We start from the raw sequence: 22,360 nt of genomic DNA on the forward strand, positions 1-22,360 counted from the left end.
TCCTTTTTCAATACAATGTAAATCTCATGTAAACAAAAACTGGCATTTTCTTATGCTAAGTTGACAGGTGGGTGGAGATTTATTTCAGCTTGCCTTTTATCTGCTTTTAAGTTTTGTAATTATCACCAAAGGAATTTGGTGGTAAACTAAAGAAGTGTTAGTAGACTGTGCAAGCCAAGGCACGGGTTAAAAAGAACACATGGCTAAAGCAGGAAATGGGAAGGCCTCCTTTTTACTGGCAACTAAGTGTTGTTCCAAAATACAATGGCAGCTGTACAACCAACCAATCCACTTGTTTAAAGAACTTTAGTGAGACTCATTTGACAGCAGATGAAGCAGTCTATCAGCTATTACAAAGTATAAAGTAATCAGCTAAACACGGGTGCTATCCTGTCTGCTCACATGAGATAAAGATGCCCTATCTCCCACAGAACAGAAACACTTAATTTTTTTTCACCTTGTTTAGGCTTCAGATGAAAACAGGAAGTGACTTAGAACCTCTTTCAGTCATACTTATTTCTGTCATGGGGCAAGACATTCCTTGACAATCCAGAGGGTGTTCACCCCAGTACATTAATTTGGTTAAGAGGAGGTAATATAAGCAGGGATGGGAAAAAAAGTGGCAACTAAATTTCAAGTACAGAAGAACCTTTGCAGTTATGAGAAGAGTAGTCAACTTAAGCTGCTGTTTGAGGTAATGACTGCCTCATCCCCAACTGTCAATCTAGGATTTAGCCACTAAATTTCTAAAGGGGTCGTAAGAAATTGAGATGTTTCTCTAGAAATAGTGTCTCTGTCATGACTCAAGAGTAGATACGAGCTGTGGAGAGGCTGAATGGTTTTCTGGTTCCAGAATATATTTTAATACATATTTACAAGAGGTTTTCATGAAGGATTTTTCTTTTTAAATGGGATACTGTTTGCTTCCTGTTCTCAGACCTGTTGGCAGTTTCCTTAAACTATCCAGTTTCTCATCTGTTGCTTTTTCATTTTGTATACTGCACGTTCCCAAGTAACTCTCAAATCTGTAAACACAGCTATGGACACACTATTTGCTTTAACAGTAGTTACCTGGAAATCTAGGTCTCTGTTTTTGTTATTTTCCCCTCCCCTAGATTTCTTAATCATATATAACTAACATTGTGGTTAAGGTTGATTTACAGGTTCCCAAGGCTGTGTCTGATGGTTTGTGGCCTTCAGTTGGAAGCAAGAGAAGAATGAGTGGTCAGGAACTGGTCACTTTGAACGTGGGAGGGAAGGTATTCACCACAAGGTCTTCCACCTTAAAGCAGTTTCCTGGCTCTCGGTTGACGAGAATGTTAGATGGCAGAGACCAAGAATTCAAGATGGTTGGTGGCCAGATTTTTGTGGACAGAGATGGTGTTTTATTTAGTTTCATCTTAGATTTTTTGAGAACCCACCAACTTCTACTACCCACTGACTTTTCAGACCATCTTAGACTTCAGAGGGAGGCTCTATTCTATGAACTCAATCCTCTGGTGGATCTCTTAAACCAAGAACACATGTTACAGCCAAGACCTGCTCTTGTGGAGGTACATTTCCTAAGCCGAAATACTCAGGCTTTCTTCAGGGTGTTTGGCTCTTGCAGCAAAACAATTGAGATGCTAACTGGGAGGATTGCAGTGTTTATAGAACAACCTTCTGCACCAGCCTCGAGTAGTAACTCTTTCCCTTCTCAGATGACGTTACTTCCATTGCCTCCACAAAGACCATCTTACCATGACCTGGTTTTCCAATGCGGCTCTGACAGCACTACTGATAACCAAACAGGAATCAGGTATTTTGTACTTTGAAGCCTCTATTCTATTATACCAGTTCCTAATGTTTCCCCTCAAAACTGAAATTTTCTCATGCTTGAATTTTCTTAGAAAAAATGATGACTGAAAATAATTTTTTTTTGGAGGGGGGGAGGTAATCAGTAGAGTTGGGTGGAATGACAAGATAATTATTGTCCAGATTGGGGTACTTTTCAGAGTGAAAGAAAGAATTGTTATTACATGGGACAATAGGAATAAATCAAAATAGTCCAGGGAAAACTGGGTCTATGGTCATTCAAGTTGTAGGAGGAAATAATTTCATAGATTATGTTCCACTCCCATGGAATGAGATGCCTTTTTCTACCCCAAGGGTTTCTTTTGGTTGCTGGCATATAGTAAAGGCTCAACAGTTTGTCCTGATTTCCTTACACTCTATGTATATTTGTTCTTTCAGCCCTTCTGATTTGGCTACTAATTTTTCTCCATTCCACTTTATTTCTTAAACATCATTAAGGCAGATATATCCCATGGCAGATCTGGTCTCCTGTTACATCGTTGGCACTCTTGCACAACTCAAAATATTGGGATAGGCTGTCAGTATATTAAGGATAGTTGCTTCTGAGTCAGTTATTCACTTTCTCCCCCTGTTATTCTTGGCTGGACCCTCAGGCTGATTTTCACTCTACTGTCACGGACACTTCTTTTCCCCCTTAAAAATGTCTTAATGGGGTCCCACTATTATTTTACTAACTGTGAAAGCTGGCTTTAATTTTCAGGAGGGAAAAAAAGTCTGTATATGTTCTTTACTGATAGTATTTAAATAAAATATACTTTTTTGGGGGTAAAGGTAGACATATTTTGGGATATTAACTTTTACAGTAGACACCAGGAATGAACAGTGTTTACCTCTCCCACAACATACCCCGTGGTCCTGCATACCAGCTTAAAAACCCTGGGCAGTATGACAATTCTTAAGTATTCACACTTTATAATCTCCTGCCTTTCATGAAATGTCATTTTGGGGAAAGGGATCCAGTTAAATTAACATGCTGATTGTGGAGAAAACCTAAGACCCTATCTTCACCTCAAAATGTTTTAAGATACTTCTGTGCACAATTGGTAGGACACTAAAATAAACAGAAGGGGAATTACCAGTTTTTATTTAAAAATCTGCGTGATTAAGATCTTCAGGGATCTCTTTATAAAAAGTTAAAAACATAAAGAAAAATGGTATAATTGATTTCAAAAACAAACATGCAAGGTAAAAAGATATCCTGGAAATACTAAGTGATCTTTAAAAACTATACATTTGGAGAAAATGTAATCTTGAAAAACAGAAACTCAAGTTGGGATATTTGTGTGTGTACAATGACAATAGTTTCCCCCTTCACGTTTACTGTTTGTGTTTTACAAATCAGATTTTTTTCATCTTAATAAGAGAATGGCATTATAATTAAATTCCAAAATAGATAACTCTAAAACTAGAAGCTATTTTTAAGATGAGATTTTTTCCTGCATCACCAAATAGTATTCTTTTCAGTGTTTGAAGTTTAGAATTTTTTCAGCTGATAAGTAGTTTGTGACCTTTTTTTTTTTCTTCTATAATTCCAACTTCCGAGTAGAGGGAGATAACCCAAGATTGAAGGCAAGAGGAGGAGGGGACAACAGGATGAGATGGTTAAATGGCATCACTGACTCGGACGTGAGTTTGAGCAAGCTCCAGGTGGCTGGTGATGGACGGGGACGCCTGGCTGCAGCGCTGCAGTCCATGGGGTCGCAAAGAGTTGGACACAACTAATTGAACTGAACTGAACTGAACCGAGATAACCCAAATCCGGTGACATTATTGGGAGTTTAGGTCATCGGATGAAAACTCTTGGTCTTAAGAGGCCCACCTTAGGTACATCCTACTTAGCTGGTAATCATTTTTATTTCCTGCTCACTCCTTGGTCTGAATCTGTCCATTCAGGTTTTTTTTTTGAAGGTGAAAAGTGGAGAAGTAAGCCTGAATGGCTCCTCAGAGCCTAATATATCATCCAGCTGTTCAGTTACGTTCTACTAATGTGATTTATCACTTTGAGGTCTTGGTAACCTAGCAAGTTGCTCAGTTATTATCTCCTTAAGTTCACAGTACTAAAAATATTTGGCATGCATCTTGTAGAGGGCCATTCATATGATACCACATTATCAAGCTCAAGTTATGGTCACAGGATTCTAGAGTCTTTGGTAGCATATTCTATCTTTTCCTTTTTAAGCTAGCTCAAATGGAGACGTGTAGTTGCCTTTTAAGTTTTTAAAAGAAGTTTTGATTTTCCATTTCCCATTGGTTTCTTTTCTCTTTTTCTTGTGCCTTGAAATCTTCCATTTCTCAATTTGGCATCTTAGGGAATCTGATATTTAGGCCCAGTGATTTCCTGCAAGTACATTCCACTTGGCTCAGTGATAAACCTTCCTGCCAATTCAGGGGAAGTGAGTTTGATCCCTGTGTCAGGAAGATCCCCTGGAGAAGGAAATGGCAACCCACTCCAGTATTCTTGTCTGGGAAATCCCACGGACAGAGGAGCCTGGAAGGTTACAGTCCATGGGGTTGCAAAAGAGTTGGGCACAACTTAGAAACTGAACAACAACAATACTATTTGCATCTTAATTTTGTCAGATGTTCTGTAACATTTTTTCTTTGACAAATGTTTCTCTGCTCTACAATTAAGATCTGGGGCTTGTAGGTAGATGAAGTCATTTACTAATGTTAAAAATTTGCTGTATTAAACATAATAAACATTTTTTGGGTATGTACTTTGTAGTTTCATAATTCTTACATTTTATTATTGAATTCTTTTCTTTGTCTAGAGTGAGTTTCTAAATGTGAGCTACAATAACCAGCCTATCAATCATAATTAAAAGGAGGCTAGGGGTGTCCCCAAGGCTCTTTTTATCCCATAAAATCACAGACAGTTTAGATGGCAGCCTGGAACTAATTTAAGTTAGCCTTTTTTTTTTTTTCACATTTCATAAACAAATGGTGGGATGACAGTTCAGTCACTCAGTCGTGTCCTACTCTGCTACCCCATGGACTGCAGCACGCCAGGCTTACCTGTCCATCACCAACTCCCGGAGCTTGCTCAAACTCATGTCATGTGGGAGGACACAAAGACATAAAAAACATCCTGGATGGTCGATAAAGAAGGGGCGATACAGCTGTATCTTTGTGGATATGTTATGTTGACATTATTAAAGCAATGTATTATTATGTTGACATTATTAAAGCAATCTTCCCTGGTAGCTTAGATGGCATAGAATCCGCCTGCAGTGCATGAGACCCGGTTCGATTCCTGGGTTGGGAAGATCCCCTGGAGGAGGGCATGGCAACCCACTCCAGAATTCTTGCCTGGAGAATCCCCATGGACAGAGGAGCCTGGCGGGCTAAGTCCATGGGGTCGCAAAGAGTCAGACACGACTGAGCGACTAAGCACAGCACAGCACAGTCAATCTGAAAAGTTAAGGTATATATTTTTTCTTGATTTATGTGTATCAATTCTATTGAGTTTTCTAGAAAATAGGAAGTTTTGTCATTTTGACTCTAGAGTCCTTTTAGATCCTATGTTTTACTCTTCAACTATGGATAGTTATTGAGGAAAATTGACAATAAAATCTTGACATTTAATATCTGCAAAACCTCACCTGAAAAAATGCTTTCGATAACAGAAAGTCACAGGAGAAAACTTTTAATGTCAGTGCTGATAATGAGTAAAATTAGATCTAGGGGAAACTGTAAAAGTATCAAATGTTTATCAAAATGATTGAATCAATTAATTAAAACAATATTTAGTCAAAAAGAAAAATTGGACATAGTTAAAATTACATTATATAACAATCAAGCTAATTTAATTGTTTGATGAAATTGTTTGCTCCAGAAAATAATTGCTTAGTGAGACTTCATCAGTGTTAACTATATTACTAAATGTAGAATTAAAATGACTTTGGAGATTATAGTAGGGTCTCTATTTTCAGTAGCCTGAAATTATTGGCTTAGATTTATAAATGAAATCTTTAAAAAAACTTGAGAAAAATGGTATTATGCCTTTATTTGAAGTTATAAATCAAATTTATATATTTAGTTTTGCTAGTTATTAAAGGGATGTTTTGTAATTGAACATTTCTGTGTGTCCTAGGTATGTCTCCATAAAACCTGATAACCGAAAACTGGCCAACGGAACTAATGTTCTCGGCTTACTGATTGACACTTTACTGATGGAAGGCTTCCATCTGGTTGGCACCAGAACAGTATCCTCTGAAGACAGAACTGAATGCTATAGTTTCGAAAGGATAAAAAAGCCTGACACGCTTGCCATGAACAAAACACTGAAATCAGGGACTACCCTCATGCCAGAGCAATAGCCATCTTCCTGTTTGGAAATTCCATATAGGGAATATATGTTAGTCAAATATGTTACTCAGTCTATCTTTCTGGCCTTCCACCATGCCATCTTTGGGCAACTGTACCCTAATGCTCAAGCCACACTGACTACTTGCTGCTCTCTAAACAACATCATGCAGTTGGTGCTTTGGTGTATGTTCCTTCTACCTTCAATGCCTCTTTTCCCTTTCTCTTCTTCATGAACACATAAAGCATTCAAGAAGGGGCTATTGAGGGACTTCCCTGGTGATCCAGTGGTTAAGAATTTGCCTGCCAATGAAGGGGACATGGGTTTGGTCCCTGGTTCCGGAAGATCCCATATGTCATAGAGCAACTAAGCCCACGTAGCACAACTACTGAGCCTGTGTTCTGCAATGGGAAGCCTGTACACCGCAAGTAGAGAGCAGCCCTCACTGCAACTAGAGAAAGCCCATGTGCAGCAATGAAGACCCAATGTAGCAAAAAAAAAAAAAAAAAATGGGGCTATGGAATCAGATTGCTTGATGTCTTTCTTTTCTCCCCAAGTATCTGGGTTTATTGAGGGGATGGGGGTCTGCAGGGGAGCCCCAGGTGCCTATGGGGAAGGCCTGCCATCAGCCTGGAGGGCAGCAGCCCAGTGGGCAGTTGAAGATGGGATCTTCAAAACCTGGGTCTACTTGAAATAGTGGCTCTCAGCTCCACTATGTGTGAAGCCTTTGGGTCCAAACATGGCTGTGTAGCAGGGGTGGTTGCAAGAGGGCTTGCCTTCATGCTCTGCATGACCCCCCCGAAGTCAGTGTCTTTCCACATTCTCACACTTCAGGCAAGGCTGATGCCAGTCCTTCCCCAGGGAAGTCACCCACTCAGCAAAGTATACCTTCATGTCACACTTGGAGCACATGGACATGGAGGTGCTGAGTCTGGGGCAGGTGGCTGAGTGGGAACAGACTAGAGCATTGGACTAGACTGCTTGATTTCTAGTCCCAACTCAGTCACTTACTAGCTATATGGCTTGGGCAGGTCACTCTCTGTGCCTCAGCTTTTTTAATCTATCAAATGAGGATAATAAATAAATATCCTTTATAGGATAATAAATATATCTCCCTTATAGGATATGTGAAAATTAAAGGAGATAATGTAAAATACTCAGCACATTGCCTGGCACATGGAAGTCACTCCGTAACTATCATTGATGATAATGATGGAAGATGGTGACCCACTTTCAATTGCACCTCTTCTTGGAGGCCTGTTTTCCTCTTTTCCTAGGCATAGTAAGGAGCCCTTTCCTCTGTATAGACTTACATGCCATCATGAAAACAAATTTTTCTCACTTGAATGTGAGCTTGATCCACTCAATAGTTTTAATTCTACTATGTGTAAAAGTATTGTGCTAAACACTTGGTAAGAAATACCTTTGTTAACAATTAGCACCTACTCTGGTGAAAAGCTTTTGAATATAATTTCTATTAATACTAACATTCAATGTTCATATAGTACTTTGATTTAATGAGTCCTCTTGTAGGAATGCTCATATATATATGTCATTTAAAATATTAGGATAAACATCTAGAAAGGAAATCATTAAATCAAAGAGCACAGAATAAAGAGGGGATTGGTTCAAGATGGCAGAGTAGAAGAACGTGCACTTATCTCCTCCTATGAGAGCACTAAAATTGTAACTAGGTGTTGAACAACCATCAACAGGAGGACACTGGAACCCACCAAAAATCATAGCCCCCATCCAAAGACAAAGGAGAAGCCACAATGAGACAGGAGGAGGGATGTAATCACAATAAAATCAAATCCCATAATCCTCTGAGTGGGCAACTCACAAACTGGATAACAATAATACCAAATAAGCTCTCCCATTGTTGTGAAGGTTCTGAACCCTACATCAGGCTTCCCAACCTGGGGATCCAGCGAAAGGCCTAGGAATCCCCAAGGAATCTGACTTTGCAGGCCAGCAGGATTTGGTCACAAGATTTCCACAGGACTGTGGAAACAGACACGCCACTCTTGGAAGATACAAACAAAATCTTGCATGCACCGGGGTCCACCGGGAAAGGAGCAGTGGCCCCGCAGGAGACTGAGCAGACCTACCTGCTAGTGTTGGAGGGTCTCCTGTGGAGGTGTGGGTTGTCAGAGGCTCACCACGGGGACGGGGGCACTGACAGCAGCAGTCCTTGGAAGTGCTGCCCCTGGCCTGAGTCCTCTTGGAGGTCACCATTAACTCTACAGTAGAGCCTGTAGACTCCAGGGCTGGGTCTCCTCAGACTAAACAACTAATAGGGAGGGAGCACAGACCCTGAGACAATCAGATTACAGTTTTACTGAGCATACCCTGCCCGCCAGAGCAAGACCCAGTTTTTCCCACTGCTAGTCCCTCCCATCACGAAGCTTACACAAGCCTGTTAGCCTAATCCTCTGGAGGTCAGACAAAAGAAGTAAGAACTATAATCATGCAGTTCGCCAGAACAAAAACCATATCACAGAGGGTTAATAAAAATGAAAAGGCAGAGGGTTATGTCCCAGATGAAGAGACAAGATAAAACCCCAGAAAAACAACTAAATGAAGTAGAGATAGGCAACCTTCCAGAAAAAGAATTCAGAATAATGATGGTGAAGATGATCCAGGCTCTCAGAACGGGGAAGATGCAAGAAATGTTTACCAAAGACCTAGAGGAACTAAAAAACAAACAGAGATGAACAATATACTAGAAGGAATCAATAGCAGAATAACTGAGGCAGCAGAACATATAAGTGACCTGGAAGACAGAAGGATGGAAATCACTGCTGCAAAATAGAATATAGAAAAAAGAAGGGAAAAAAACTGAAGACAGTCTAGCAGTCCTCTGGGACCACATAAAACGTACCAACATTCACACTGTAAGAGTCCTAGAAATAGAAGAGAGAGAGATAGGACCTGATAAAATATTTGTGAAAACGTCCCTAACATAGGAAAGGAAATAGTCAACCAAGTCCAGGAGGCACAGAGAGTCCTAGGCAGGATAAACCCAAAGAGAAACACACCGAGACACATAATAATCAAACTGACAAAAGTTAAAGACAGATAAAATATTAAAAGCAACAAGGGAAAAATGACAACATACAAGGGAAGTCCCATAAGGTTATAAGCTGATTTCTTGAAAGAAATTCTACAAGACAGAAGGAAATGGCATGATATATTTAAAGTGATGAAAGGGAAGAACCTACAACCAAGAATACTCTACCTGTCAAGATTCTTGTTCAGATTTGATGGAGAAATCAAAAGCTTTCCAGACAAGCAAAAGTTAAGAAAATTCAGCACCACTGAACCAGCTTTACAACAAATGCTAAAGGGACTTCTGTAGACAGGAAACACAAGAGAAGGAAAAGACCTACAAAAAATAAACAGGACAATTAAGAAAATGGTAATAAGATCATCCATATATATAATTACCTTAATGTAAATGGAATAAATGTACCAACCAAAAGACATAGACAGGTGGGGTGGATGAAAACATGTGCATGTATGCAGTTTCAGTTATCACATCACTCTACTTAACTCCCTAAACTGTATGTAATTATTTTATATTGTTAGGTTAATCATGCTTCCATTATGGCTTCCAGTTGTAATTATCTTTCATTTTTTGTCTGGCTATTGATTGTGAAAACTGATAAACATCTTTTACTATTGTGATTATGTAACTATTATTCATCTTAATACCACTGTATCATGATTGGTCAACAGAAAGTAGGAGAATTCTATATCACTAAAACTACCATTTAATAGAAAAAGCTGTAATTATTTTTTAAAATCCAGATGCACATTAGAATTATCTCGTAATTAAAAAAAAATACAAATGCCCAGGTATTGTTTCTTCCCCCTCAAAGCGCTAGATGTGATTCTACTGAGCAGCCACGTTTAAAAACAACTAGACTATATGATCTTTTACTTTTATCTCATTTGTTTCACTTTTTCTATTTCAGTGCTCCCATATAATTTAGTTTGTTTTCCAACTTCTCCATCTCTTGTTGTTCTTTCTCAAGGTTTTATCAAGTATAGTATAAAAGCTCTTTTGTATATATATAAAATATTATGTACATTATGTAATATATATAATATACATATTTTAGAAAACTTATGAATTTTTGCCTGGCTAAAAAGTTTATGACTTTTGGTCCCAGCTGTTTGAATAAGGATGAATAGAATGCTAGATTTCTAATTTATATTCACTCAAAGGTTGGATAGTTCCATTTATTCTGGTGTCTAGTACTACTGTTAAAAGTCTAAAAAGCTTACTATCTTAGTGATTTAAAATTTTTTTTTGAATGAGGCTTGAAACTTCTAATTCAATTCTGAGAATATAAAGAAATACTATGTTGTATCAAATATCCAGGAAATTAACATATGATACAGTATTATTAACTAAAGTACAGATTTTGTTTAAATTTCACAAAATTTTATGCTAATGTTCATTATTTGTTTTCATTCCTTACTCAAGATTCCATATTGTATTTAGTTGCATTGAGCAGCTTCAGTTGCATGCAACAGATTCTCTTTTCATTTTTATTCTGTTACACATATTTTCTAATGTTCCTTGTTATGGCTTCTTAGATACACTCATCCTTTAAAAGTGGACATTTATTTTCCAAACACATAGAGTTATCATAGTATCTTTGATATTAATTACTCATTTTGCTATTAATTTCTCATTTAAATACTTTCTTCTCTGCAATCAACTGTGTTTTTTCAGTCTTTTAACTTCATTGAGGCTTTCAATGGCTAAGTCAAAGATGTCTCTTGGTAAATGTTACATTACAGTTGAAAATATGTGGGTTATTTTCAAATATCTTTTGATATAGATTTCTAACATAATTCTGCAGTGGTAAGAGAACAGACTATATGATTTCAATACTTTTAGACCATTAAATTTTTGCACCTTGTCTTATGTCCCTGAATATGTTCCAGTGTCTCCTGGTTTATAGTCTATGGGAACTTGAATAGAATTGGTATCCGCTGTTGTGTGAAAATTGTATAAACCTTACTTATGTCGACTTGGTTCATAGTATTTCTCAGGTCTGCTATGTCCTTCTCTTTTCTGTCAGCTCATTCTGTTAATTTTTGAGAGTTTGATACTGAAGCTCCAACTAAAAATTTTAATTATCTATTTAAAAGAATAATTATAACATATAGTGGAACTATGTCTAACTTTGGAAGATTCTTATAGAGATGGGAATACCTTACCACTTTACCTGCCTCCTGAGAAATCTTCATGCAGGTCAAGAAGCAACAGTTAGAACTGGACATGGAACAAGAGACCAGTTTCAAATCGGAAAAGGAGTACTTCAAGGCTGTATATTGTTACCCTGCTTATTTAACTTATATGCAGAGTACATCATGTGAAATGCCAGGCTGGATGAAGCGCAAGCTGGAATCAAGACTGCTGGGAAAAATATCAATAACCTCAGATATGCAGATGACACCACCCTTATGGCAGAAAGCAAAGAAGAACTAAAGAGCCTCTTGATGAAAGTGAAAGAGGAGAGTGAAAAAAGCTGTCTTAAAACTCAACATTCAAAAAACTGAAATCATGGCATCCGGTCCCATCACTTCATGGGAAACAGATGGGGAAACAATGGAAACAGTGACAGACTTTACTTTTTTGGGCTCCAAAATCACTCAGATAGTGACTGTAGCCATGAAATTAAAAGATGCTTGCTCCTTGGGAGAAAAGCTATGACCAACCTAGACAGCATATTAAAAAGCAGAGACATTACTTTGCCAACAAAGGTCCATCTAGTCCAAACTATGGTTTTTCCAGTAGTCATGTATGGATGTGAGAGTTGGACTATAAAGAAAGCTGAGCACTGAAGAACTGATGCTTTTGAACTGTGGTGTTGGAGAAGACTCTTTTTTTTTTTTTTTTTGGAGAAGACTCTTGAGAGTCCCTTGGACAGCAAGGAGATCCAACCAGTCCATGCTCAAGGAATTCAGTCCTGAATATTCATTGGAATGACTGATGCTGAAGCTGAAACTCCAATGCTTTGGCCACCCGATGCGAAGAACTAACTCATTGGAAAAGACCCTGATGCTGGGAAAGATTGAAGGCAGGAGGAGGAGGGGATGACAGAGGGTGAGATGGTTGGATGGCATCACCGACTCAATGGACATGAGCTTGAGCAAGCTCCAGGAGTTGGTGAAGGACAGGGAAGCCTGGCGTGCTGCAGTTCATGGGGTCACAGAGAGTTGGACATGACTGAGCAACTGAACTGAACTGATATGTAACTTTGTTCTTTTTCCAAGTCTCCTGTAGATGTGTCATACTTTCATAGTTTAAACACTGAAAAACAAAAACCAGAAAATAGAGCACCAAGTACTTTGCACATAAAAGGGTTAAAAAATGTTGAGTGGAAGCAGTTGAGTACTTTTTAAAAGTACAAACTCATTCATTCATTCAAAAACATCTGTTAAACATTTGCTGGACACTAAGTTTTCCGATTTAAAACAAGGGTAAAACAAAAATCCTTATTCTTAATGAACTTACATTCAAGTGAGAAACTGTATCATCATAACAGCAAAAATTAGAAATAAATTCAAAGTTCATCAATAGAGAATGGGTCACAGTGAAAAATACTGTGCAGCCTTTAAAACGAATGAGACAGCAATTTATAAACTAAGAAGGAAGGATTGTCAAACATTTGTAAGTTGAAAAAAATCAAAGTGTAAGACAATGTATAAAGTGAAAAAATATATTTTTACTTTATGTGCAGTATGTAGTTTCCATTTGTAGAAAAATATATTATATATATATATATATATATACATATATATATATATATATATATATTCAGGAATTTCAGCAAAGATACGGGTCACCTGTGGAGAAGGAACTAAGTGAATGCAGTTTAAATGTGGGAGGAAGACTTACTTTTCACCAGACCAGGTAGGTCTTTTGTAGAAAGGGAAAACCCATGCCTGAAAGATTATGTGTGTATGTGCCAGGGTCAGGGGACTGCTTTGGCATAGGATGGCCTATTATCTCAAACTGATCCAAATTTTACCGTACCATCTTTCCTGTGAAATCCTTACGCTTAGTAAAGGAATTACATTACAGAAATTTCTAGTAATTATTTATAGATTTGTATACTAAGCTATAGGGAAGAAAGATCCTTTCAAAAGTCTCCTAGTAGTACCTCAAGAGGTTATGTATAATGGAAAAGCGCAAAATACTTCAAGATTAGTAATGGTAAAGTTAGCAACTGAAAAATAATGACCCAAATAAGAAAAAAAAAGCCTTATGAATGAGTGTTTTGTTCTTGGTAGCACTCTTCTTCTCTTTACCGCAGAAAAGTCCACTTAGTTGTTTTAGTCTGCCATCTTAGTTCTGGGGAAGCTTGTGGTCTGGTTTTCTCATCATATTCTAGGGTACAATATTTACATTCTGCTAAGTTTTGGGCAGTGTGTGATTTAACTAGCTGGGTAAAGTTGGCATGGTTTTATATGTAACACTGTTTAATTCTCTATAGTGCTTTGCTGATAAGATTATTAAAGACTGATAACTGGTTAAAAGAATAGTGAAGCAAAAATACTGTAACTACAGATTGGCAAGGAATAAGACAGGGAATGTTTAAACTGCTATTAATGTGTTCTTAGTCATTCACACTTGTAGAAACTAGCTTGAGATGAGAAATGAAATGTTCTTTTTAATGTGTAATAGAAACATTACCCATAGAAACATGTAATATACATACATTTAATTAATTCAGTCAGAAAATATTTATTGATATTGTGTGCCAAATACTCTTCTAGACACTGAGGATACTGCAAGGAGCAAAATACGGTCTTCCCTTCTAGAGTTTACTATAAATAGAATGCATAACATTGACAGTGGGTTTAAATTAACTTAGGCTTTTAATTAAATAGTTCCTCAAAAGACATGGGTTCACAATCCAGAGGTTTTTAGAATGAGATAAATTATCAAAATTTAAAAATTATATATTATTGACTAGGAAAAGTGTACTTTCAGAGTGGATTGTGTTTTTTTATTTTAGTAAATATTTTAAAGGTGATATCTGGAGACACATCTGTCAAGATCATCTCAGTAAGTCTCTTGTCTTCACTCCAACAAAGAATGGGGCATGATGAGTGAGACATCACCATGTACAAAAAACTGGGTCTTGATTTAGAAAGGGAGGCAGGCATATGGCTGGAAGCAAACAGGGATGTGTTACATGCACCATAGACAAATTTAAACTCTTGCCTGATTTAGGGAAAATAGAAGACTTTAACATATTCATATGGGTATCACTTAACTTCTTGACCGAATTGATCATAAGAAAATCATAAGAAATTATAAGAAAATAATGGCAGAAGTTTGTGTTGGTCAACCAAACTGAAAACTCTGGCGATCAAATCACAGACTTGTATCAGTCCATCTCAGATACATACGGAGGAATCATCACCAAGCATGGTTTGTCCATCTAGTTGGACTTCCCTTATTCTCCCACTTATATTTGTTTCAGCCTCTTTCTATCACCAAAAATTTCATTTCTGATAAGGCACTAAGGATTTTAGCTTATTCTTGAATCTCAACAATGTAACCTTTTAAGTGGCTGGAAGTTCTTCCTAAAAAGATTTTCTGAAAAGGAGCTCTAGTGTTGAATTTTATTCTTGCATTTAACATACAAGTCATAATTGCAAAGGATTCTGAATTATGTTAAAGTCAAACTTAAGTTGAGCTGCTTCCCCGATAGCTCAGTTGGTAAAGAATTCCCCTGCAATGCAGGAGACCCTGGTTAGATTCCTGGGTTGGGAAGATCCATTGGAGAAAGGGTAAGCTACCCACTCCAGTATTCTTGGGCTTCCTTGTGGCTCAGCTGGCAAAGAATCCGCCTGCAATGCGGGAGACCTGGGTTCAATCCCTGGGTTGGGAAGATCCCCTGGAGAAGGGAAAGGCTACCCACTCCAATATTCTGGCCTGGAGAATTCCATGGACTGTAAAGTCCATGGCGTTGCAAAGAGTCAGACACGACTGAGTGACTTTCACTTCAAAATATATCTGAAATCAGGAGTCTGAAGTCATATAAATGACAAGGGAAAGCAGTTTGAGAAATATATGACTTAAGGAATTGTAAGCTGTTTCTAATTTGTCTTGTATGCTGTTTACATCTAACAAATGTCAGCTTAGTTATATACGTCTTTGTATTGGTTCTCTATCAAGAACAACAGAAAAGGTCACATTACCAGAGACCTTGCTGAAATAATAAAGGACTCGCTAAGACTTTTAAATATCCCATATTCTACTGTTATTTTTCTTCTGTGTTGGGGAAGTTGACTCTGTAACAGCACATTAAGCAATGTAGAAGCCACTCAGAGGAAATTTTTAAAAGGAAATTTGGGAAATTTTATTACCTTCCTGGAGCTAATGAACCCATAGAAAACACCAATGTAACATCAACTTAGTGTTTTAAGCAAAAGTTTAAGAAGTAAAGAGATGAGATGAAAATATATTACTAAAAATACTTAATTTATGGACTATCAACATCATCATAAAAACATAATTGCTCACCAGCTTTGTCCCAGAACTATACTTCATGAATTGTTAGGCCTTCTATTGGATCTATTAGAGATGAAATGTTTTGTACAAATTTCACCAAGAGACTCATCATCTCAAAATTATTAAGCTCAGAAAATGCGTTAATATTTATCTAAGCAATGAGGTCAATCCAACCCTCCAAATATTTTAATAGATAAAAAGCTAACCCCTTACATGGTGAATGGGAAATGAGTATTAAGCATGGCACACAATAAATAAGCAACAAAATACAGCAGAATAAATAGGACTTTACTCCCCAAACTGAAATGTGCCTAAGACTTAATCATACAGAGTTTTCTGCACCTTCAGATTTCACACCAACACCTCAAATCCAGAAATCATTGTTTTAAAGTGGCTTTTTTTCACTCTGCCAGTTGAGTAAAACACACAAACTACCAATTGTTTGTATTTCATGTTACTTTTCTCATTTCACACTCTAGTAAGAATTTGAATATCATTGGAAGCCAAATAGGAGAGGTTTATCTTACCCTTCTTGTAAAAACGCCCCAAGAAAGTCTGGTTGCAATGTCTGCGGTTCCATGAGTTCTTTTAAGATGAGGACTGGGATTGTGCTTCATACTGGTCTTTATATTCCCCCACAGTGCCAAACAGTGGAGGTGAATATACAGTGGAGGTGATGAATAGATTCACGGGATTAGATCCGGTGAACAGAGTCCCTGAAGAATGATGGACAGAGGTTTGTAATATTGTATAGGAGGCAGCTAACAAAAGTCCATGGGGTTGCAAAGAGTCGTACACGACTTGGCAACTGAACAGCAGTGGTAGACATCTAACAGTCTTACTGAACTGAAGTGAAAAATTTGGAACACTATAGTCTCAGTAAACATCCACTTGGAAAAACAAGAATTACAGTAGATTTAAAGACAAATGAGGATATTTTACATGAAGAGTCAGAATGAGTTGATTCAAGTTAAAGACTACAGAAAGAAACCCATGGTATTTGTCTATGAGAAGTTTATATGGGTAGCCACATAAAAATCAATATGAAAGCATAGATGTATAAAGAAATACTAACTAGTTGAAAGTTATGCAAAATTATACATTTAAAATAGCCAAGCCAAACTAGAATATACCATAATATGCTAATCAAAGTGTATTGCTACAAGAATGCTTAGTAATTAAATAAATATTAAAGGAATACAAATTCAGAATGAATGTTACGTGACTACAGTCAATATTAAATCTTGACTTACCTCCATAATTTAGAAGTCATGAAAAGATAGTAGAAGTCATCAGACCTGGCACGCAAGTCAGATGTAACTAGGATGGAAACACAGAAACAAATGTTTCCAGTTCTGGATAACCTGACTTGAAGACATAGGTTCACTGAATCTGGATTAATCAAATGGTTCAAAGATTTAGGTAAAAGGGTCTAAAAGATTCTAGTATATTCAGAAGACATATTACTGAGTTTTTAAAAGGCTATTTTGGAAGCATAGATTAATACTTTAGGTTTCTTTACATATCATTAAAGTAGAATATATTAGAAATTCAAATGTAGAGTAATATGATATTTCTGTCTCATGATGGGCATGTAATTACTAGGTAGACCAATCAAGATACTTTGACTTCCTAAATAGGAATCCTATAAAGCAAGGTCTAACTCCTAGAAAACCAGAATATTACTTTCAATTAATTAAAAAATTTTTTTTGCTTGGTCACTTTTTAAACTTCTGGGTACAATTTAAGCAGTACTGAATCTCTATTTGATTTTTTTTGGCTAACACTTTTCTTCAGAAGCAAACCCAATTTAGGGTGAAAGGAGAAAATGTTTTCGACCTCTTAGACAGCTTAATTTCCTCTTAACTGTTTTTCTCCATCAAAAACAAGTATTTAAATAAGGAATCTCAATTATCTAAACTTATTTTTGACCATCTTCTGGAATTTCTTGTTATATCTCTTTTGAAATGCCACAGTTGCTCTCTTGGAAAACTTGTCTTCCTGGTTTTCAAATTTCTGTTTATTATTACAATTCTTCAGCCAGAATGCCAGGCCTTCCTTTGTGCTGTACTGTTTCTTGAAATTGGAGACCAGCACATTTCCCACAATTTAATTACATGCTTTTCCATTTGAGAAATTAAAGTTATGTCAATTTTACAGTTTTAACTGACTGAATTGTTTGGACTTTAAGTTCTCAATTTCATTCCTTCAGTGTAACAGAGGGAAAGATTTTGTTTAGTGAATAGAAGCACAGGGAAGGTTCAAGAATAGTAACACATTTTAGTTATTGACTTTCATAACTGATACGAGTGTAGGAATTTTCCTAAAGGAAGAAGCTTGAGATATGACACTCTAAGACAAAAAAAGGTTTTAGTTCCATTTTGGCAATGTTTATTTAAGACTATATACCCAAATAATTTTTTTTACATAAATGGAGGTGTTTATGTACTTCTTTCTAAAAGAAACGGATATATTGTCTTTTAATAAAGATCTTTAGTTAGCTTGTTTACCTGTATCAGCTTTGAATGGGTAACTGACACTGCCTCTCCAGCCAGACTTTTACATAGAATTCCAGTTCTGTATATTCAGTGACTTTTAATCAAAGAAATTCCAAAAGAATGCCTGGATATCATTTTAAATTCAATATTACAAAAATGGGACTCAACATCTTTCTTTCTCAAATTAGTTTCTCTTAACTCTCTTCTTTCAGTGATACTATCATTGTCTTTCAGGATAGAAAATGTTATTTCTGACACCCACTTTTATTCAACTCATTATGATGTTGTACAATTTTTTTCTTTTGAAATATCTTAAATTTATTCTTTTATCTCCATTTTCATTGTCACTATTCTGTTCAGGTTTTCTTCACTCCTAGATCACCACAGTAGTCACATGCCCAGTTTTGTTGCCAACAGACTTTCTTAGAATCCTTCTGTACACAGTATAGCTGCATTTAATTGCCAAAAATTCCATTATTTTGTTTTTATTATTTTGATTTCAAGAGGCCATAATATCTCCCTATTCCTTGCTCTATCAAGACTAAAGTCCCCTAATTTGCCTAATATCTAGGCAAAGGCCCAACGACTTAGTTCTAACCTAGTTATCTAAATTCATGTGACCTTTGCCTCGGGTCTTAAGGCAAAGGTCCCAAGTTACTTTTGGGGGAATACTGCATTCTGTTTTGGCTTAGGATCTTACCCACAAACCAGAAAAGTCCAGTAGTTGACAACTCAAAGCATCTTAATTTACAAGCGTACAGGCCACAAATTACAAAATGAAGACATTTTTTTACTGAGTCAGCAGAGACATCTGTCTAATGCCCCTGCAGTTCCCTAAAGTTACTTACAGTTTTGAACTGAGGAGATTATCCCATGTGGCGTTTATTGCCTTTCACTAGAACGGGCTGTTGTCTGGCACTTTGCTCTGTACGGTCAGGGTCTGTTTTCTGCCTCTGGTCCCAGTCCTTTCTCCACATGGTCTAGGTACACAAGATACGATTTTTTTTTTTTTTTTGGATGGGGGCAGTGGTGATGTCAAAATAAGTGCCTAGAAAACAGGTCATAAAGCACATCAGTATAGAGGGGAAACTGCTTCACCATGGGAATAATTATTTAATTGCTGGTTGAATTCCTGACTTCTGGCTAAATATGTCTGGCAAATATGCCAACCTCCCTCAAAGCCAAATCAAACCAAACAGCAACATTAGACTTTTCAAAAAATGTAATTTATATATAGGTTCCGGAAATCAGACAAAAATGTCCTATAGATTTTATATAAAAGCTCTAAGGGTACATAAAAATAAATCCTTATCACATTATAAATAAAACTTAAATGTCCTAGCAGAAAACAAAAGTTCCATATTTGATCCACAATTTTTTCTTTTCTTTCTGAAAGCTTTTTTCAAGTGACTTGGATAGTCTTTTATAAAATTGTCCACGAAAGTTTATAAGAAAACCCATTGCAGTCAATAAGGTAGCTCTAGTAAGCAGAGGGATTCAGAAGCAGACCATTAATTCTAGTCACTTTAAGGCATTGTAGCAGATGTTCAGTACAGTTATTTTTGTGATTATAGTAATGATGGCTCTTGGAAATTTTTTTTCTGAAAAGTATTTTTTAATGTAAGGACTGTTCATTCTACTTGCATCTCCCATCTCCCCAGTGTGTGCATGTGTGCTTAGCTGCTCAGGTTTGTGTCCTACTCTTTTAAGGCCCCATGGACTGTAGCCCTCCAGGCTCCTCTCTCCGTGGGATTTCCCAGGCAAGAATACTGGAGTGGGTTGCCATTTCCTTCTCCAGGGGGTCTTCCTGACCTGGGATCGAACTTGCGTCTCATGCATTACAGGAGGATTCTTCACGGCTGAGCCACTGGGAGAGCCTCATCTCCTCAGTGAAGTGAAAGCTGCTCAGTCATGTCTGACTCTGCAACACCATGACTAGTCCATGGAATTCTCCAGGTAAGAATACGGGAATGGGTAGCTGTTCCCTTCTCCAGGGGATCTTCCCAACCCAGGGATGGAACCCAGGTCTCCTGCATTGCAGGTGGATTCTTTACCAGCTGAGCCACCAGGGAAGTCCATTTCCTCAGAGAGGCAACAAATAAAAGCCAATAGGATATAGCTAAATTATACTTTCTTGGAAAGTTTTAGATGATCAGTTAGATCACTAATAGCCTCAAAATTTCATAGGCTTTCCAACTATTCATTCCCCTATGCACAGGTTTCTGGCTTTGATTAAAATTTTAAAAAGAAATTTCTGCAAGGTAGTTAATTAAGGCTTGAATGTTAATAGGCAGCATAGAACAGAGGTGCTCTGATAAGTGAAACAATTAAAGACGGAGAACTTCTAAATTACCAGGTAAGAGCCTGGGCATTTTCATATTTATGTAGCTGGTATTCAGCCTTTCCGGAACATATTAATTTGTCTCCAAATTACTACTGATTTTCAGCAATCAATTACCACTTATCAAGCATCTTGCAGAGTATATAATGAAAAATAAAATAGATGGACCTTCCCATGATCAGATTTCATTAGAATCACTTCTTAGGCATTTTAACTGGGTTAAGATGTTACCTGGGAGAGGTGTCAAATAAACTAATCTGTGTTAATGTGTTAAAAAAAAAAAAAGCCTCTGCCCATAAAGAAGGATGTATTAATTGTTCTAGGGCAGGTATAGGAGCACAAAAGAGAGAAACAATATTTCTAGATGAGGAGGAAAAGTGAACTGGGAAAATTTCATGCAGGGGCTAGATAGCCTAAAAATATTTAGATAGCTAAAGATGAGAGAAAGCACATCCTAAGAGTAAATAATTTGAGCTAATAAGGGTGGATGAAAATTAGAGGTTTGGAAAAGGAGTAATGTTTTTACTTGGCTTAACAACAGTACTACAGTATTAATTCATAATCATTTCTGTAGTGGTAAGGTCAATCTCAACTGGGCAAAAAGTATCCCTGATAGTAGGCTTTTGGCCATGCAACCCCTTCCTCTCAAGATTTCTCACTTGATTTGCTGAGTTAAAGGCCTACACTGCCCAAAGTCTAACTTAAGCCTAGGCTTCCTTCTACTATTTCTTACAACTCATGTTTTATTTTCCTTCAGATCATCACACTTTGATTTTTCAAAGGACTGTGGACAATCTGAATATACTCTCATTTTCTTCAATTAGAAATTAAGGCACATTATACAGAGGAAGGAAAACAATCTCAAACATGTACACTTATTTCCCTACCATCTCCTCAAGACCAATCTGTTTTAAACCTGTAACTACTCTTCCTTACCTGATCATGACTTTCTTCATGTTTTCTGCACCAAGTCTCCAGTTCTTTCATTTCACTGAGTTAATCCTATCTATTTTTCAATAGATAGGAGCTTATTTTCCACCTACTCTAAGAAGTATTCTCCATTGTCTAGTTCCACATTATCTTTGAGATTCTACTGCACTTCAGGTCCATAAGACAGACTTTACACTCCACTCTTCTCTAATTGTTTCTTGTAAGTCAGTACAATATTATCAGCTAGGCTAAAGGTTCTTTGCTGACAGTGACCATCTTTTTTAGACTATTGTGAAGTACTGGGCATAGAATAGGTCTTTAATAATAAAAGATCATCTCACTTGAAAAATGTAAACAGAAAACTTTTAAGGCATTTTAAGAATTATTTTAATAAGCTTTTTGATGAGATGAAATTATATTAACTCTCATGTATAGACCTCAAATTATCACCATGACAGATTTTTACACTATTCAAAAACAGATCTGCATATGAATAAAACTGTCCTGCTCTACTTTGGTAAGGTATATAACATACATAAATATGTTATGTACATAACCATGATCAAAACCAGTCACCATTCTTGGGATTTCCCTGGTGGTCCAGTGCTTTTGACTCCGTGCTTCCACTGCAGGCGGCACGGGTTTGAGCCATGGGTTCCCTGATTGGGGAAATAAGATCCTTCACGCCACACAGCCCAGAACAAAACAAAACACCAGTAGCCATTGTTGATAATCCAGTCCCTTCTGATACAACTTCTGGCAATAGGAGAGATTTACAAGTATTCATACTTGGTTGTGGCCTTGCTTGCAGCCAATAGATTATAATTGAAAGGTTTGAAATTTGAATCCTTTAGACTGTACACCTTTCAAGTGTGTTGTCA

At 37.1% G+C, this 22,360-nt stretch overlaps 1 protein-coding gene, 1 long non-coding RNA gene and 1 pseudogene across 4 annotated transcripts in view; 1 reads left to right on the forward strand and 2 right to left on the reverse strand.

Moving 5' to 3' along the window:
* LOC122686545 overlaps window positions 1-22,360 on the reverse strand; it is a 50,764-nt gene that overhangs the window by 12,135 nt on the left and 16,269 nt on the right. Inside the window, exons 2-5 of one of the 2 annotated variants that reach the window (XR_006338819.1) lie at window positions 19,057-19,256; window positions 16,964-17,030; window positions 16,238-16,426; window positions 12,360-14,360 (exon numbers count right to left, since the gene is read on the reverse strand). This is a non-coding gene — a long non-coding RNA (uncharacterized LOC122686545). Of the gene's footprint in view, window positions 1-12,359; window positions 14,361-16,237; window positions 16,427-16,963; window positions 17,031-19,056; window positions 19,257-22,360 lie in introns of those variants that run through there. The other variant, XR_006338818.1, reaches the window with a different exon arrangement.
* Window positions 48-6,683, forward strand: KCNRG (potassium channel regulator). Of its 2 annotated transcripts, XM_043891669.1 has the most exons (3): window positions 48-1,553; window positions 1,701-1,798; window positions 5,948-6,683. In XM_043891669.1, the coding sequence occupies exons 1-3, from the start codon at window positions 1,218-1,220 to the stop codon at window positions 6,171-6,173; spliced, it is 660 nt and encodes a 219-aa protein (XP_043747604.1). In that variant the 5' UTR covers window positions 48-1,217; the 3' UTR covers window positions 6,174-6,683. The 2 variants fall into 2 exon arrangements, with proteins under 2 accessions (XP_043747604.1, XP_043747603.1); XM_043891668.1 differs by having other exon boundaries at window positions 48-1,798.
* Window positions 6,598-8,252, reverse strand: LOC122686544 (annotated as a pseudogene).

This window comes from Cervus elaphus, chromosome 30, assembly GCF_910594005.1.
Source record: "Cervus elaphus chromosome 30, mCerEla1.1, whole genome shotgun sequence".
NCBI lineage: Eukaryota > Metazoa > Chordata > Mammalia > Artiodactyla > Cervidae > Cervus > Cervus elaphus.